Here is an 18647-nt window from a genome sequence, read left to right on the forward strand (position 1 = left end):
TCAACTTTTTTTTTTTTTGAGTTAGGGTCTTACTCTGTCACTCAGGCTGGAGGGCAGTGGCACGCTTCTGGGCACTGCAGCATTGACCTGCTGGGCTCCGGTGATCCTTCTGCCTCAGCCTTCCAAGTAACTGGAATTACAGGCTCGTGCTACCATGCCTGGCTAAATTTTTTAAAATTTATTGTAGAGATGAAGTCTCGCCAAGTTGCCTGGGTGGGTCTCGAACCCACAGGCTCAGGCAGTCCTCTGACCTTAGCCTCCTAAAGTGCTGAGATTACAGGCTGAGCCACCAAGCCCAACCTGTAGTCAACTTTTTTAAAACAGTATTTTTTTTTTAGAGACAAGTTCTTGCTCTGTAACCTAGGCTAGAGTACAGTGGCACAATCATAGCTCTCTGAAGCCTTGACCTCCTGGGTTCAAGTGATCCTCTGGCCTCAGCCTCCCAAGTAGCTGGGACTACAGGTTTGCACCACCATGCCTGGCTAATTTTTTAAAAAAATTTTGTAGAGATGGGGTGTCACTCTGTTGCCCAGGCTGGTCTCAAGTGATCAACCCACCTTGGCTTTCCCAGAGTGTTGGGATTATGGATGTGAGCTACTGCTCTCAGCTTAGGGTAGCCTACTTTAAAATAAAGGAGAATATTTCCACCCTTCCTGGTTTCAGAGCACTGAGATAGTTGTGAATGTACTTTGAGGAGCAAACTGCTGTCAGCATTCAGAAACATCATCTTCCCTTGCTATTAATAGAGTGGTAGTCCATGCCTTTGGAATCTGTGAAAGACAAAATGATTTCAGTGTTGTATATTTTAAATTTTTTGGAAAAGGATCCATCTAGTTAGTGAGGTACCCAGCTTATCTAAAGAGGCTGTCATCACAGGTTTTAACATCACGAGTTATTTTGAGATGAAAAATGAACTTCTGTCTTCCTTTTATGTATTTTCATGGGCCTCCGGCGGGAGCCACACCTGGGAGGAGGGACCCAGTACACTTTGCTTTGCTTTACCCACCCTCTTTCCCTCTCTCCCTCTCTCTCTCTTTCTCTGTGCTGCTAGATTACCAAGTTGAAGCAACAACTGCAAAGGACAAAGCTGAGCCGCGGGGGGAAAGAGAAGGAGCGGGGCTCCCCACTGCCCGGGGACCACGCCGTGCGGGGAGCACTGAGGGTATGTGTGCCCCAACTTTTTCCCTGTGTCTCCTCCGTGCAGGTTCCCAGGTGGGCAGAGCTCGCCTGGGTCTTACAGTTCCTGAGCCCTTTCTCACTGCGTGCTTTGTGAGTTTCAGTCTGGACAGGACTTGCCGAGTGACACTGGAAGGGCTTCTTGCTGTTCCGAGTATCTTACCCCTCCACCTCCAGCCCTGTACCATTGAGGCAGTGGCCCTAAAGCACACTCTAGACCTCACAAAGCCTAACTATTAGAGAAAACCCTGCAGGTCGGCCTATTGCCATCCATGACTGTCTTCAAGTCACCATTCACTTGCTTGGTTCTGCTGTGTAGACATGACTACTATCCTGGGTCAGGACAGATGACTGTCTGGGGCTTGGTGGGGATTCAGGTGATTGCTTCATCTGTTTCCTCCCCAGGGATCCCCTCCCAGCCTCACCTCAGGGTCACCTGTCCTGAGACTCAGCCCCTGCCTACACAGGAGCCTCGAAGGGCTCAACCAAGAGCTGGAGGAGGTGTTTGTGAAGGAGCAGGGTGAAGAGGAGCTGCTGAGGGTAAGTGTGGCCAGCCCTGAGCGCCACAGTGTGTCTCGCTGAGCCTGGATGTGGGGGGCTAGAGTGTTACCTGGGGCTTCACAAGCTATGGCTCTGTAAACAGAAGTATATATACCCCAGCCTGCAAAAGGAACACAGGTGGGGTTTATCACTCTCAAATGGACTTCACACAGGGACAGCAGAGATGGGGTGTCACTGGGAGGGCTTTGTGGAAAGAGAAGGAGCAAGGACTGACAGAGGAGGGTCCCCATTGGGGAGGAACAGGTGAGGTGTCATTCTCCAGTCGAACTGCCAGCTTCATGGTTTCCAGCACCACCTGTCCCTCAGCTCCCGCTGCCCACGGTCCTCCCTCCATCTCTACCTGGTGGCACATCTTCATGCTTCAGGCTTCATGCCCAGCTGCCCCGCTCAGCCTTCTCCCCTACCCACTCCCAGGCAGAATTACATGCCACCTTTTCTGCAGTCTCAGGCACATTTTTATACTGACACAGTACAACTGGGAATGCCAGTTGGGCAGTATTAATATAATTCAAATAGGCACACTCCCCAGTTTATGATTTACCTGCTAGTAGATTTTTAATCTAAGCATATGCAGGATTTCATGTACACTCAAACATGCACACAATTTGGTGAGCTGCAGGTACAAGCACCAGTGAGTCTTTAAAGATGGGTGGGATGTTCCATGCATGGCCATCGTCTGCATACGTGTCCTGCAATGGCTTACAACCTACAGGGTCATGGAGTTTGCCTTTCTTGTGTGCCCCCCCACCACATATACTGTTCATCTTTGTGTTCTAGACCCCTGCAAGTATAAGGTCCCTGCCCTCATGAAGCTTCTAGCCTCGTGGGCACAACACATAAAGTCATACAGGTGAACACGGAATTATACATTGAACTGCAAGTGCTATTAGGGAAAAGAACAGAGTGCTGTGAGAGAATTGAGGAGAAAGTCTTCTAGATTGAGGGGTGGCCAGGGACATACACGACTTGAGGAAATGGTGTTCTGTTGTCATTATGCATCATGGCTGGAGGACTGCAAGGAAGCAGTCTCGGGGTCCCTGCAGTGCTGAGAGTCTTTCCCCTCCTGTCAGATCCTTGAGGTCCCGGATGGGCACCGTGCCCCAGCACCTCCCCAGAGTGGCAGCTGTGATCATCCCCTTCTCCTCCTGGAGCCTGGCAACCTTGCCAGCTCTCCCTCCATGCCTCTGGCATCCCCCCAGCCCTGTGGCCGGGCCAGCCATGAGGAACACCGGGGTGCCATGGAGGAGCTGGCATCCACCCCCCATGACAAAGGTAAGCTGCAAGGCCAGGCAGCCAGGCTGACCCTGGGGAACAGGCGGGGGTGGGGGAGGGGTCTGCTTTCTCTTCTGCCTCTATTCAACTTCAGGCCTGGCATTATCACTTACTAACCAACCAGGTTTTCTTTATAAGTCATCTTTATTCTGTACATTATTCCAATAATAATAATGGTCCTTTACATCACATTCTGATTTATAAAGTCTCTGCACCTGACTCAGCACAGTGGCTCACACCTGTAATCCCAGCACTTTGGGAGGCCAAAGCAAGAGGATTGCTTGAGTTCAGGAGTTCGAGATCAACCTGGGCAACGTAGTGAGAACTCATCTCTATTTTTTTAAAAAAAGTCTCCACACCTATACTTTTAGTTAGACCTCACTGGAATACGAAGAGGCAGTCCTTCCCATCCCCATTTCTTGTCTGAGGTTCAAACTCCCCCACGAAATAGGCTGGCCAAGGGCAAGCTGCAGGGGAAAGCCAGTGAATCTCGGCTCAGGTGTCTACTGTGCTCATTCCCAGCAATAAGCTTCAAGGTGCTTGTGAGTGACACACTAAGAAAAAGTAGTCTCAGCCGGGCTCGGTGGCTCAGCCTGTAATCCCGCGCTTTGGGAGGCTGAGGTGAGTGGATTGCCTGAGCCCGCGGGTTTGAGACCCACCTGGGCAACTTGGCAAAACCTCATCTCTACAATAAATCAGAATGAGCTGGGCGTGGTAGTGCGCACCTGTAGTTCCAGCTACTTGGAAGGCTGAGACGGAAGGATCGCCAGAGCCCAGCAGGTCGAGGCTGCGGTGGCAGGGAGCGGCCACTGCACTCCAGTCTGGGCGACAGAGTGAGACTCCAACTCAAAAAAAAGAAAAAAGAAAAGAAAAAGTGGTTTCTTGTCCAAGGTCACACAGTTTGACCCAGACCAAAGCCCTAACTTTTATATTTTAAGAGACAAGGTCTCACTCTCACCTGGCCTAGGGTGCAGTGGTGTGATCATAGTTCACTGCAGTCTCAAATTCCTGACCTCAAGGGATCCTTCTGCCTAAGCCTCCCAAATAGCTGGGACTACAGGCATGTATCACCATGCCCAGTTAATTTTTAAATTTATGTGAGATGGGGTCCCACTACATTTGTATACTCAGGCTGGTCTTGAACTCCTGGCCTCAAGTGATCCTCCTGCCTCAGTCTCCCAAAGTGCTGGGGTTACAGGTGTAAGCCACTGTGCCCAGCCAAAATCCACCCAAACTTTTTGATTCCAAATGTCTGCTTTCTACTGTGCCCTGAGGATGAGATAGGATTCCCATCTCCTAATCATGATTCTTAGATTATAAAGCACTGTTGCCTGTATCATCTGATTTGATTGTCATAGCAACCCCACAAGGTAGGCTGACCAAGGGCATGATATAACAATACACATAGGTAAATAGAGAATAGACTTAGAAGAAATAAAAGCAGGAGAAATACAGATAAAGTCAATATTTGCAGCCTAGGCAAAGTACATTCACTGTGTGGAAAGGGAGAGGAATTTTATCCCACAAGTGGGGTTGAGTAAAGATTGCTTCTCTGAGTCAGAGAAGAGCTCTTCCTGGAAGAAGGGATAGACTTTCGAGACTGTGGACAGGAAGAAGCTGTGGTATGTTGGCAGGCAGGGTGCTGCAGTCTTGGAAGAAGGCAAAGAGAGACAGCATTTAGGATTCCTTTGGGTCTGAGATTTAGAGTTCTGGTCCTAGTCTACTTCCTGGGAATATAGAATTGGTATGAACCTTACTTTTCCATCAGTTTGGCTGTATTTCTTTTATGTGTTGTGTACTTTGTAAGCTGCCTCAAAGGTTTTTAAGATAGAATAGAAACAAACAAGCTGGATTTGCATAACTACTGCTACCTCCCTTACCACATGTCCCCCAGCCTCATCCCATTACACCCAAGGCCTGAGCTGGGAAAAGTGAGGCCTTCCTTTCACCTCCACTGGACTCAGCTCCACTCTGTCTACAGCCTCCTCTCCAGGCCCCCTGGCCTCCCTCGAAGATGGAAGCCCATCTCCAGTCCTTGCCTTTGCTGCCTCCCCTCGGCCTAATCACAGCTATGTCTTCAAGCGGGAGCCCCCAGAAGGCTGTGAGAGAGTGCGTGTGTTTGAAGAGGCCACGTGAGTACACCGCAGGGACAGGGCAGGAGGGAGGGCCATGGAGGGAGGGTGAGCCCTGTGCTATCCACCTGACAGCGCTTCTCGTCACAGAGGTGTTGTCAACCTGAGATTATCAGTAGGGCAGCTTTTCCATCATCAAACTTGTTGACATTACCTACTCTGAGCACTTAAATCTTTGCTTATCATTATCTCCATAGAAACCTGCTCTCTACCCACATGCCAGCCACAAGTGCAGCAGGAGCTGGAAAGGAAAGATATCTGAAACCTAAGCCCTTGTTTCTTCTATTTTTTTCCTATTCCTGGGGAAGGTGTGAGAATTTGCTAGAGCATAATCAGAGAGAGGGAGATGAGGGGGATAGACGGAGAACACACAGTAGTTCTCTTCAGTCAGAGGCTAGAAGAGTTCTATTCCCACTGGGGTACAACAGAGAGCCTAGACAGCTTCTAGTTGCCTGAGTCAAATCCTCACCCTGTGGCTGCAGTGGTTCCAGTGTCATGAACTCCCAGACAGAAATTTCCAGTCCTTGCAAGCAAGGCCTATGGAATATTCCCAAACCAGAGTGGAGCATTCAGAAGCCATTCTTCTGTTGATTTCTTTACAATTTCCTCCCATTAGCAGAGAGAATTGAGAGCCGACTTTTCCAGATGCCCACACAGTCTCCCAGCAAGCACCAGAGTGCTCATTTAATTTCCCCCTGACAGCTTGACATTCACTTGCGATTCCTGCTGGTTATTCCAAGGGCAGCCAGGAAGTTTAGTCATGGCATGCGAGTGAGGAGTTAGCTGGGACTGGGTTTGGTGCGTTAAGAGCACTATTTGTATCGAGGGAGAAGTCACCCAGGTAGTGCCGAAGGTGTGTTTATAACCCAGAGTAGAAGTTCTAGAGAAAAACATTTCACCAGGGCTTTTGTTGCTGTCATTGCTGCTGGCTGGTGTCCCTTCAAGGCTCCAGGTCCTCTGAGTTGCTGTGGAGGGAGGAGGCCAGATCTGGTAGCTCAAGCCAACCCTAGGTTTTTGTGCCTTTCCTCAATCCACATCATAGCTGAGTAATTGCAACCTGAGTAATTGAACCTAATTTCACTGGAGGAAATTAGGCTATAGCTTGATTCTTCCCTAGACCTGTAATGCCAGAAGAAGTCTTAATGTCTCCTCGTCCAGCCTCCTGCTTCTGCGTTAACCCTACCAGAAGTGCTGATCCATCAGCTAGTTTCAAAGATCTCCTGGGATTGGCATTCTACAGCTCACTGGGGTCTCTTCCTTCTACCAGCTTTCCTACTGGGAAGCTCATATGTTTAGCCATTCTTCTGCCATATTTTCCTCTTCCTAGCTTTTGTCCCTTCTAAATCGCCCAGATTTCCCAGGCAAGGAATCAAGCTGTTGTCCTCTTATTCTTTGAGTGTTGCTGGGTCTCCTCTGGTCACCTTCCTCAAGTGCACATGTGCATACCCAGAACATCCTCCCTCCTGCCCATTCCCCACCCCTCCAAAAGTGGGACTGTTTTAAACCCTTGTCCGTCAGGGCACCCCTTGCCATGGTGGCGCCTCTGGGACCCCAGGCCTTTCTAGATACCCAGCACACAGGCCTCTGACTGCCCTCACCCCTTCTCACTCTGTGCCAGATCTCTGTCTTTCTCACATCTTGCTCTTTCTCCCGGGCCTTGGCACTATTAGAACTTGAGAATTCAGATGGTCATCCATTTATCAGTCTGTACACCGGGTGCATTTTTCTCTGAGTGTATATTATGCTTCAATAAAAAGTAAAAAAGAAGGTGACTGATGGGACTCGCTAGGGGCAGAGCTTCCCCATCCTCTCACATCTTCGTCTTCTCATGTGAAAGCCTCAGACCACCAACTCCAAGGGGCTATCTTACCCGCTATACGTGGCTGGACCTTAGGAATCACAAGGAGTCAGGAACTCGCTGACCTCACCTCCTCTTATCATTCCACTTCCTCAATGACCAGAGGGTAGGGATGATTCTTCCCACATTCAAGGTGACCGGGTTAGGTGAACCCAGATCCTCTGATAAGCCCTAGCCCTTCTCACAGTTGTTGCTATCCTGCGCTCCCAGGCAAAGTTCTGAAAAATCACTCTTTCAGATGTGCTCAAGAATTACGTTCTTTAGGCCAGTAGATTTCAGTGGGGGACATTTTTGCCCCCAAGAAGACATTTGGCAATATGAAGAGACATGTTTAGTTGTCACAGCAGGGTGGGGGACGGGGTCACTACTGGCATCTAGTGGGCAGAGGCCAGGGATGCTGCTAAATATCCCACGATGCACAGGACAGCAACCCCTCCCGACCCTGCAACAAAGAATTGTCTAGCCTGAAACATCAGTAGTGCTAAGTTGAGAAATCCTGCTTAGGCTGTAATGCATCTTAGAAGGTCCCTTTGCCTGGATCTCTTCTTTCAGGCAAGTGATTTGCCCCCAAAACACCATTCACAGATGAAATCTATCAGATGAGCCGGACTCGGTGGCTCAGCCTGTAATCCCGCGCTTTGGGAGGCTGAGGTGAGTGGATTGCCTGAGTTTGAGACCCACCTGGGCAACTTGGCGAGATCTCATCCCCACAATAAATAAAAAATTAGCCGGGTGTGGTAGTGCACGCCTGTATTTCCAGCTACTTGGAAGGCTGAGGCGGAAGGATCGCCGGAGCCCAGCGGGTTGAGGCTGCAGTGGCCGGGAGTGTGCCACTGCACTCCAGTCTGGGCAACAGAGTGAGGCTCCAACTGAAAAAAAAAAGAAATCTATCAGATGAAAAGATCCCTTGGTCTCCTCTTCTGGAATCAGGAAGTTCTTTCTGTAGCTTCCATCCCTCCTGTTTCTAGCTGAAGTGTGTTTCCTGAGGTCGAGCCATATTTTTTAAAAACAGAGAGCTGAGGGCTTAAGGAATGTAACCTTTTGGGGTTTTGGTCACATGGCCATCCCACCTGAACAGGGGCCCAGCTGCCCTGCTGCCCTGATGCTGGAATACCTCCTGCCCTCTCTCATTAGCTGTTTCTGTGTATCTATCGCCATCCTCCAGGTCTCCAGGTCCTGACCTGACCTTTCTGACCTCCTGTCCTGACAAGAACAAAGTCCACTTCAACCCGACCGGCTCGGCCTTCTGCCCCGTCAGCTTGATGAAGCCCCTCTTCCCCAGCATGGGCTTCATTTTCCGTAACTGCCCCTCGAGCCCGGGCTCTCCCCTCCCCCAAGCCAGTCCCAGGCCACCCCCTCGGAAGGATCCAGAGACCTCCAAAGCCTCCCCATTGCCATTCGAGCCATGGCAGCGTACGCCCCCATCAGAAGAGCCCGTGCTTTTCCAGAGCTCCCTGGTGGTCTGAGGGTCCACCCCCCACTGTACCACAGAGACCAGTGCCTTGGTGGCAGGCCCCTCCCTGGCTCCCCTGAGGTGGGGGATGGAGGAGCCCTTCCCTCTCGGCCTTTGAGCACTTTCATTTATTGTGTCAAAGCCCCAGGTCCTCTCTCGATGGGCGCCGGCCCCCCAAATGTGAGGGGACCTGCCTTCCCCACTAGCAACTGGGAAGCCCACAACTCATACCCAGAGGACTCCAGTCCCCCTGGGTGTCAGTCAGATGACTGCATAGGAGACCTTTATTCTTGTCACGGAGCAAGCTGGCCATGACCGAAGGAGTGGGGACGCCACGATCTCCTTCCCTGTCCTCCACAGTCACGGAAGAGGGGCCAGAAGACAGGTCCCATCCTCACCCCCTCCCGCACCTCCCTCCCTCGGAGGAGCTGACCAAAGCCGCCCTAAGGGGCCAAACACTTGACCAACTCAGCTGCTGGCAGAGGGAGGAACCATGTGTTTCCCCAGTGGCATTTCATCTCGCTTTCACCCTGACGAAAGATTGTTTTAAGCAGCAGCCCGGCCTGCCCAGCCCCAGGTGGGTGGGGAGAGGGAGAGCGGGCATTCCTCCAGGGGGCAGATGGTGACACCACACCTTCCCCCTGCCCCTGGGCTAGATTGGATTAGAAAAATGCCTATTTTTCTTGTATCGATGTAGAAACTCTATTTTCTCCCAAAGACACTATTTTTGCAGCTGTTTGAAGTTTGTATATTTTCCGTACTGCAGAGCTTACACAAAATTGAAGAAGAATGTTAATGTTCGAGTTTTCTTATCTCGTGTTTAGAAGTTGTTTTTTTTTGCAGATCTTGGTGTTAATAGACCAAATAAATAAATAAGTATTCCCAGCAGCTTGCAGTTCTGTTCAATATTTGGGGTGGGAGGAGTGGGGTGGAAATGGAGGGTGTAATATTGATCCTTGTCTTCAAGAGAAGGAACACATATGGGTATGGACGGACACAGAGCTCCTGGTCTCAGGACACCATGCTTAGACACTTCACATGGACACAGGAACAGCAGACCCATGCAAAGGCTGTCCAGAATGAAGAGCATGGTGTAACCTGGAAGTGGGATGGGCAAGTTTCCCATTCTCGTGTCAGGCTGAAAAAGTGTCCTAGGAAGAGTGAGTTTCAGAGAACAAAAGAAGAAGGCCAAGGGGAGGCCATCTGATGACGTGTGGGTGTCCCTTGCACCAGCAAGGGGAACGAGACCAGGGAGTAGCACTCAGGTTGACTCTCCTGGCCCCTTTGGAGTTGCTCCCACCTCCGTGAGTACCCACAGCAGTGTGCAGTTTGGATGGTACAAAGAAACTGCTTGTCCTGCTGCAGCCTCTTGGCTCTGCAGTGCTGCACCTGAGGGAACTCTTAGGCTTTGGGGAAAACAGGAATAACCATCCCAACATTCTGATGGTGCTTTGGAATTGACAAGCATTCTCACAAAAGACACATTATTCCCATTGCATGGGCGAAAAGTTGACTACCCCAAGGGCAGCCAAAAGTACAATTGTCTCATAAGATCTCACAACAGACTCCTAAACCAGGCTATTCCAACTACCATTCACTGGCTTGGTAAGCACCAGATATTGTGATAAGTGCTTTACCTAAAATGTCATTAAAGTATGGCCACCCAGTAAGTCCCACTGTATGAGGGAAGGACTAAAGGTTGAATGACTTCCCCTAAAAGACACAGATATGAAGTGAAGGAGCCAGAATTGGAAACCTGAGCATTTGAATCCAGTGCCCATGTTTCTAACCACAGTGTTCTCTTGCATGTTATTATATTCTTATTTATTTCAAATGAGGAAACCTGACTCAGAAGACAAGGGAATTGTTTGAGGTCCCAGCTGGTGAAGAGGCAGAGCTAGGACCAGAACCCAGGTCTCTCACTCCAGCTGCTGTTCAGAGTCCCAGCGTTATGGGCTGATTCAGGAGGGTAAGCCACGGGGCAGACGGCAAATATGTCCCCCACTAATATCAAGTTGACAGTAGGCTGGGGACAGACCCTTCTTTCTCTTACCCCTCCCCCTGAAAAATGTCTGGCTCACCCCCAGCACCGTAGTGAGTCAGGCCCGGACTGATGGGTGTGGTGCTGCCCAGGGCTTCCTTCCTCTGCCTGAGGTCGTGCCAAAGAAACAAACTGCTGGACAAGCAGGAGCCTCTACCCAGAGAGCAGCCCAGAGGCCACCAGGCGGCCAGAGACTTGGACCAACTATTAAGTGGGGAGCTTGGGGTGGTCGTGGAAAGACCTGGGGTCAGTCTTGCCCTGGCTATTCGTGCCAGCAGGTGGAGACCCAATAGTTGGATGGGGGAGGCATCCCATGAGGAGCTCACTGATGGGAAGGTTCTGGGGGGTAACGAAAGGATTTACTGCATTGCTGGGGAGTTGTAAGACCTTGAAGAAAACTCACTTCAGTAGCTTCCATTTCCACCTCCAGGGTGTGCAAGAATAAGACCAGAGTTGAGAAAGAGAAATGACTAATAATACCTTAAACTTGCACAGCACACTTTACAGTTTATAAGACACTTTCACCAACCTCAGAGCATTTGATCCTGAGGACAGTCGAGAGGAGACAAGGTAGCTAGTACAGATTATCCCTAGTTTACAGACTGGGAGAACTGTGGCTCAGTACCTAGGTGACACCTGCGGGTTATCCAGCCTAGCTTAAGTGATCTAGCAGAGCCTTCCTGTGCCACTGCACTGTCCTGGGAAGCCTAGTGATGGGCCTGAGGAGGACCCATCTCAAAAGCCAGACCTTGAACGCTCTGCTGGATTAAGAGCGGGTAGAGTCGCTGACGCAGAGCAGCAGCTAGAGGGCGCTGAGACTCCAATAAGAGTTTCTCGGTTTAAGACCCAGCAGAAGCCTGGCTGCTGGCCGGGAGAAAGACTACTGTATTTGATTTGCTCTGTCGGTCGCACCGCCTCCTTCCCCTCCCACCTGTCAGTCTTCGCACAGCGTAGCCAATTGGCAGCCTCCACATTATTATACGTCATCATTCCACGCCCAGGTATTGCTAGCCCTCCCCGTTGCGCTTCGGGTCGTAGTCGTCCTCGGAGTTGCCTGATAGAAAAAAAATGTCGACGGCGAGGCATTGACCTCGAGACAGCTGGCTCCCCTGGAACCCGGTAATGGGGCCAAGGTTCTAGGGCTATTTTTCTTTCCCAGAATACGGACGCTGGGCTCTGAGGCGTTTTCCCCTCGGCAGCCCAGAGCTGGCAGTTCTGGCGGTGCCTGCTGGGCCCTACCGGGAGGCGGTCGCATGCAGCTCCTATGAGGCCCCTGTCGCCGGTCGGCGATGTCCGGCTGGAGCTGTCGCCTCAGCCGCCGCTGCCGCTGCCGGGTGTGAGCGGGTCTCTGGTCGGCTCGTCCGGGCGTCTCATGGCCTCTAGCAGCTCCCTGGTGCCCGACCGGCTGCGCCTGCCGCTCTGCTTCCTGGGCGTCTTTGTTTGCTATTTCTACTATGGGATCCTGCAGGAGAAGATGTGAGCGACCCCCGGGGGCGGGAACGCAGACATTGCCCCCCACCCCTGCCCTCTGTCCCCAGCCTGAGGCACGGTTCTCGGGCTCCTACCCCTGGTCCCGGGCTTTCCTTTTGTCCTCCCGCCCGGCTCTCGCCTTTCCAGCACCCCGCTACCTTTGCAGCCGCGGCTGAGCCGCCCCAAAATTCCAGAATGCCAGAATTGGCCTCTTCCTTCTCGGGACCCGGTTACTTCTCATCCTTGAGCGCTTTTACCCCGTTGCTTCCTTGAGTTTCGCAGGCTAAGACCTCTACCCCTAAACAGGATCTGAGTCGGTTCCTCTCTGGAACTTTCAGGTTCTTACACACAGCCTGTTCTTTCGCTCTCGGCCTTGCTGCCGCAGCCCAAATGCCTTCTTCTCCTGCCTGGGATACCTCATTTCACCATCTAATTGTCCTTGTTTCCTCTAGCTCCTTCCTTTATGGATATTCTTTCCCTGGGATGTCTAGTTTCCAGATCCAGTGAGATCAGACCCTTTTGTAGATGAGCCCCATGGTCCTTGGGAACTCCAACTTGCAGAGAGGCAGGATAACTTCAAAGTTCTCAGTGGCTCTGGATGTGCTGGATGACAGTGAATTAAATGTACGAATTTCTCCTCTCTTTCTCATGCATTTCACTCCTAGAGCAAGAGGAAAGTATGGGGAGGGAGCCAAGCAGGAGACGTTCACCTTTGCCTTAACTTTGGTCTTCATCCAATGTGTGATCAATGCTGTGTTTGCCAAGATCTGTGAGTACTTAGTAATTTATTGAGTACCCCCAGCCCCCTCTGTTTCGTGGGTATCAGGCATCGATTCAACCTTAAGGTCTAACTCAATGATCCTTTCATACTCACACAGTCTCTCTGTGCAGCCTATAAAACTCATGACTTTGAAATGGGGTAAAATATTATTTCCTTAAGTTTTGCCAACTTCTGAGTCCGAAATGTTCAGAGAATGGGTCTTCTGTGTTCCAGATTTACACTGAAAATATTTAAAACATTTTTTCTTTCCCTTTGACTTTCCTTTGTGTGTCAGCTTCAAGCATGCTTTGAGCTTTCTCTCTTTGTGTCCCGGGGACTAGCAGCAGGGTTGACTGTCTCTTGAACTGAATGAGGTCCCCACTTCCACCCAGCATGGGGTCTTGTGTTAGGCTTAGGTGGAATTGGAGAGTTGAATAATTTGCAGATTGCCCAGCCTAAGAGGACAAAAATAGCTTGTATCTTATCTGACAGACAAGTTCCTTTCATGTGGCTTCAGCTTTGTTTAGTGGTCCATCCTAGCCTCACCAGGTTTCTCTTGTATTTTTTTTTTTAATTTTTTTTTTGTCTTTTCCCAGTGATCCAGTTTTTTGACACTGCCAGGGTGGATCGTACTCGGAGCTGGCTCTATGCTGCCTGTTCCGTCTCTTATCTTGGTGCCATGGTCTCCAGCAACTCAGCACTACAGTTTGTCAACTACCCAACTCAGGTGAAACCTCGGGGTGGAATGAGGGATGGCTCAGAAATTGTTTGAGAAGGACTAAGGGTTCTACCTTCAGGTCTTTGACTTAAATAAAATGGTAACAGCCCTGGAGAGTGTGTTTGAGGAATTTAGAGTGTATAGAGCCACAGAGTGGGGTTTACTGGTGGTAGATTAAGTTGATTACTCATCTTAATCAACATGGTACCTAGCACAGTACCTGGCACACAACACAGATGCTCAGAAATTATTTGCTGACTTTAATTTCAGGTCCTTGGTAAATCCTGCAAGCCAATCCCAGGTAAGCAAAGAAGCTGGTCCCCCTCTTCTGTCCTTGCTCTTCCTGTAGTAAGCTCCTTTTTTCTCTGCTAGCGCTCTGTGTCCCTCTGGGTTTTATCATCCCATCATGGCTTTCTCCAGGGACTTTCCTCCAGCTCTTCCCCCTACCCTGTCATCTGTGTCACTTCCTATGGTGTGCACAGGCTGATAAGTCTTAGTGGGAGCCAGAGACTGACCTAGTCTGATTCATGTGGTCAACCGTTTTGTGGTCCCATGTGTTTCCACTGTCATCAGACACCCTAAATCCCATTTAATTGTGTTTCTTTCAGCCTCTTATCCCTCCCACTGTCTCCACCCTTGCCTTCCCCCTTCCTGGACCTTTCACCTTTGTTCTTTCCCTTTTCCCTGCCTTATTCCTTGCCCAACTCTGTTGCTCAGTCTTCTGACACCTCCTCTAGTCCACTCTAGGCCTTCCTTCTCAGACATTCTTTTGACCCTGAGTCTTTTCTTGGCTCCTGAGAGGAGGGTATTGGGGTCATCAATGCCTATGGGTGCCTGAATTTTCCACTCTGTTTTTTCCTTGTAGTTATGCTTCTTGGGGTGACCCTTTTGAAGAAGAAGTACCCCCTGGCCAAGTACCTGTGTGTGTTACTAATTGTGGCTGGAGTGGCTCTTTTCATGTACAAACCCAAGAAGGTGGTTGGGATGGAAGAACACACGGTCGGCTATGGAGAGCTGCTCCTGGTATGCGATCCTGTGGGGGAGGCAGCCTTGTCCCGCAGACTGAGCCAGAGGACAGCCCCACCTAGGGAGGCAGAAAGCCTGGCTCAAGGGAGGGTGTGTGCTCCTGGGCCCTCATTTGTAGTCTTTGCTGCAGGGTTTCTGGCTCTGCTAAGGCCATGGTGGGAAACCTGAGCTGTTTAACTACAACTTAGCTGAGATAATGCTGAGACCCGTGTCTAAATCCTGTTATGAAGCCACAGAGACCTAATGGCGAAGAGGGAAGGAATAGTGTGTGTCTCACTGTGGCTTTCCAAGAAACCTGGAAGCCAGAGTTAAAAATAATACAGTATTAGACACTGTTCCAAGTGTTCTACATATTAACTAATTTTTACAACAATAATCTCATAGCTGGTATTACTTCCATTTTACAGATGAAGACACTGAGGCGCAAAGAGGTTAAGTCATTTGCCTATGGTCACATGGCTATTTAAGTGGCAATCAGGATTCTATTCCAGGCAGTCTGACCACAGAATCCTGTCTTGGGAGCACTGCACTCCCAGCTAGGAAGCAAACTGCTGGGACTAGCTTGCCCTTCTCCAGCCATGATGGAGGGATGTGTGTGGCTCTCCGCTGCCTGTTTGAGGCCCCTGCTTGCCAGCCTTGGCATTGTGTCTAAAAGTGGTAGGCCTTCTGCTTGACTCTGATTACAGAACCACTGTGTGGCTCAGTTGGCCTGTCAGCCCAGTGCATGGGGGTTGAGCATGGTCTCTCCCCGCCCTCCATCCCTCATCATCAAGTGGCAACATTTTGTTCTGTGGACTCTGTCTTAAGGAGGCAGGGACTTTCTGCGAAGGCTGAGAGTGAGAATCCTGTGTCCTGGGTTAGGGAGGAGCCCTGGCTGCCACCTCACTGCAGGTTGTTCCATTTCCTTCCCAGCTGTTGTCTCTGACCCTGGACGGACTGACCGGCGTTTCCCAGGACCACATGCGGGCGCATTACCAAACAGGCTCCAACCACATGATGTTGAACATCAACCTCTGGTCGACATTGCTACTGGGAGCTGGTGAGGAGTGGTTCTGTCATTCTTCCCGTGTGTCACCAGAGGGCACACTGCCCTCATACAGGCAAGCCCTAAAGCTGCCAGTTGCTCACTTAGCCCAGGCCTAGGGCCTGCGTGGGTCCAAGATTCCCTTCTGTCCCAGCTCCAGAAAAACATCCCTGGAAAATCCTGCACCAGCAGGATTCGCTTGCTGCTTGTTACAGGCGTGATAGGGAACAGACCTGCACAAGGTGTCCCAGGCAGACAACAGTAGTAAAGCATGTAGGTCTCTGGTCACGTTCCCTCTCGTGAGGGAAACGAGACCCAGGTAGAGTGCTCTCCAGAAACAGACTTGGGTTTTCATAAATGCAGTCTAGGCCCACATGCTTTGGCTTTGACATCAGTGCTTCCTGACATTTCTTTTTTTTTTTTTTGAGTTGGAGTCTCACTGTCGTCCAGACTGGAGTGCAGTGGCCGCTCCCGGCCACCGCAGCCTCGACCTGCTGGGCTCCGGCGATCCTTCCACCTCAGCCTTCCATGTAGCCAGAATTACAGGCATGCGCTACCACGCCCGGCTGATTTTTTGATTTCTTGTAGAGATGAGGTCTCACTGCCCAGGTGGGTCTCGAACCCGCGGGCTCAGGCAATCCACTCACCTCGGCCTCCCAAAGGCACGGGATTACAGGCTGAGCCACTGAGCCCGGCTGCTTCCTGACATTTCTGATTTGGACACATGTAAAAAGTTTTTTTGGTTGTTTTTTTTTTTTTTGAGTCGGAGTCTCACTCTGTCGCCCAGACTGGAGTGCAGTGGCCGCTCCCGGCCACCGCAGCCTTGACCTGCTGGGCTCCAGCGATCCTTCCACCTCAGCCTTCCAGGTAGCTGGAACTGCAGGCGTGCGCTACCATGCCCTGCTAGTTTTTTATTTATTATAGAGATGAGGGCTCACCAAGTTGCCCGGGCGGGTCTTGAACCCGTGGGCTCAGGCAGTCCTCTCGCCTCAGCCTCCCAAAGTGCTGGGATTACAGGCTGAGCCACCGAGCCCGGCAAAAGTATTTTTTGTACAGCACACAGAGCCGGTGGAGGAGGCTGCTGATGGCTGGCGGGACCAACACCAGGGGCCACCTTGAGCTGGGGTTGGGTGGGGCAGCATCTTAGGGCCTCTGTTTCCAGTCACTTTGGTAGAAGGACCTCATTAGCTTTTAAGTCAAGTTTTTTAGTCTTTCCAATCAGAGAAAAATGTGAAAAGGTTGTAGGATGAAACAGTACAGACCACTCCGTGCAATTTCCCACACACCCCCCTGGTACTTTAACAGGCCATGTGCAGGAGTGTGTGTATGTGTGTGCATGTGTGTGCGTGTGTGTGTGCTTGCACATATGCGTGAGTATGGCCCACAAGATGCACCATTCCTCTTTGGACCTTTCTCCCCAGGAATCCTATTCACTGGGGAGCTCTGGGCATTCTTGAGCTTTGCTGAAAGGTACCCTTCCATCATCTACAACATCCTGCTCTTCGGTCTGACCAGTGCCCTTGGTCAGGTGAGTGCCTGAGAGGGGATGGCCTGGCTTCTCTGCTGTGGCAGCCGGTTCCTAAGGAACAGGCCTGGTTGGAAGAAGGGGGTGGCAGGATTAGCCGAGTCTACTGCAGACTTTAGGCCTCAGCCGGCACCCAGGACCCACCCTACCCACCTTTCTCTGTCTCCAGAGCTTTATCTTCATGACGGTTGTGTATTTCGGTCCCCTGACCTGCTCCATTATCACCACGACACGCAAGTTCTTCACCATCTTGGCCTCCGTGATCCTCTTTGCCAACCCCATCAGCTCCATGCAGTGGGTGGGCACTGTGCTGGTGTTCCTGGGTAAGTGGCCACACACAGGGACAGTGACAGCTGTATTTTTCCCCCGAAGATTTACTCGTGTATTTAAGAAATTGATTTACAAATTTTATTTTATAATTTTTTTTTAGAGAAGACTTTTTAAAAAGAGCAAAGGGAGCATAATCTCTAACCCAGGCTTCCTAATGTGCATTTCATCCTAGTAGTTTCCTTCCAGTGACTTGGATTTTTCCAGACCTTGAGCAGCACAGAATTATTCTGCATATCCTCTGTTGGTTTAACTGCTGCTATGGATGGGCTGAGAGAAATAGCTTGGATGCTTTGACCCTAAGTTTCTTTCAGTCTTGCTGTATTTATTTTATTTAAAATCCCGATTCTGGAGAACCAAGGCTGACTACCCCCACCGCAAGCATTAGTGGGTTTCATTCCCCCAATAAAGCTGAGCCCTTTTTCTCCTTCCTGTAGGTCTTGGTCTTGATGCCAAGTTTGGGAAAGGTGCCAAGAAGACATCCCACTAGGAAGAGAGAGACTACCTCCATATCAAGAACCTTTAAGTTATTATCTCAGACAGTGACATCTCTTGGGAAGATGGACTATTAGGGACAAGGGACTGAGTTCTCGTCTTTTTTTAAAAAAAATAAACAAAGCAAAATCACATCTTCTAAAATAAGTGCTTGGATTTTAACAAGCTGGCACTGGTAGTTTTGTGCTCCGTGCCCTGGAGCACAGTCTGGCAAACAGAGAGGACAGGGTATCCATTGGTGCCCGCCAGCCAAGCATCCTCTTTTGGGTGTGGTCAGTATGCCTGGGGAGCAGCTCTCCCCAAGCCTGAGCTTCCAGGGAGGAACCTGAAGAGATGGTAGGATGCTTGCAGCCTGTTCTGCCAGGTGAGGTTCTAAGTGTGCTGAGGCGGGTGGCTGGCTGTCAGAGCCAGGAAATGGAAAAGTCACCTGATCTCCTAAAGCTCTGACGAACAGATATTTCACAAAAATGATGTTCTGTCCTTAAGAAACGTTTCTTGAGGTTGGGGTCAAATGCAGCAGAGCCTGGGGTCTGCCATGTTCCCAGTTCCCCTCTCCTTACTCCCTTCAGCCGGGCTCAGCCAAGAGTGTAGGCCAGTGCCTATATTGTGGACATGCTGGAAGGTCTGGAAAGTGCTTTCCTGCTTCCCTCCCACTCTCTCCGTCTGTTCTCAGCCCTACCTGGTGCCCACCCAGGGAGGCTGGATTAACCCCCCCACTCCCCTGCCTCCTTCAGCTGCCAAAGCATTGCAGTCCTCTGCCATCCTGGCTGTGCCAAGATGTCACCATGCCAGCTTCTGCCTGTTGAAAG

General features: G+C 50.6%; 2 protein-coding genes across 2 annotated transcripts in view; both read left to right on the forward strand.

The window, feature by feature from the left end:
- FAM117A (family with sequence similarity 117 member A) overlaps positions 1 to 9345 on the forward strand; it is a 69899-nt gene extending 60554 nt beyond the window's left edge. Inside the window, exons 4-8 of the mRNA XM_021715489.1 lie at positions 1052 to 1162; positions 1582 to 1716; positions 2808 to 3009; positions 4991 to 5141; positions 8165 to 9345. Of these exons, the coding sequence (XP_021571164.1) occupies positions 1052 to 1162; positions 1582 to 1716; positions 2808 to 3009; positions 4991 to 5141; positions 8165 to 8465 (900 nt within the window). The 3' untranslated portion in view covers positions 8466 to 9345. The remainder of the gene's footprint in view (positions 1 to 1051; positions 1163 to 1581; positions 1717 to 2807; positions 3010 to 4990; positions 5142 to 8164) is intronic.
- Positions 9346 to 11744: 2399 nt separating this feature from the next.
- On the forward strand, positions 11745 to 18004 carry SLC35B1 (solute carrier family 35 member B1). The gene is made up of 9 exons (XM_008063954.1): positions 11745 to 11969; positions 12629 to 12732; positions 13320 to 13450; positions 13712 to 13742; positions 14307 to 14464; positions 15380 to 15506; positions 16913 to 17019; positions 17186 to 17339; positions 17781 to 18004. The coding sequence occupies exons 1-9, from the start codon at positions 11758 to 11760 to the stop codon at positions 17831 to 17833; spliced, it is 1077 nt and encodes a 358-aa protein (XP_008062145.1). The 5' UTR covers positions 11745 to 11757; the 3' UTR covers positions 17834 to 18004.
- The last annotated feature ends 643 nt before the right edge of the window (positions 18005 to 18647 follow it).

The sequence above is a fragment of the Carlito syrichta genome, unplaced genomic scaffold, assembly GCF_000164805.1.
Source record: "Carlito syrichta isolate Samal-C Ts95f unplaced genomic scaffold, Tarsius_syrichta-2.0.1 Scaffold307155, whole genome shotgun sequence".
Classification (NCBI taxonomy): Eukaryota; Metazoa; Chordata; class Mammalia; order Primates; family Tarsiidae; genus Carlito; species Carlito syrichta.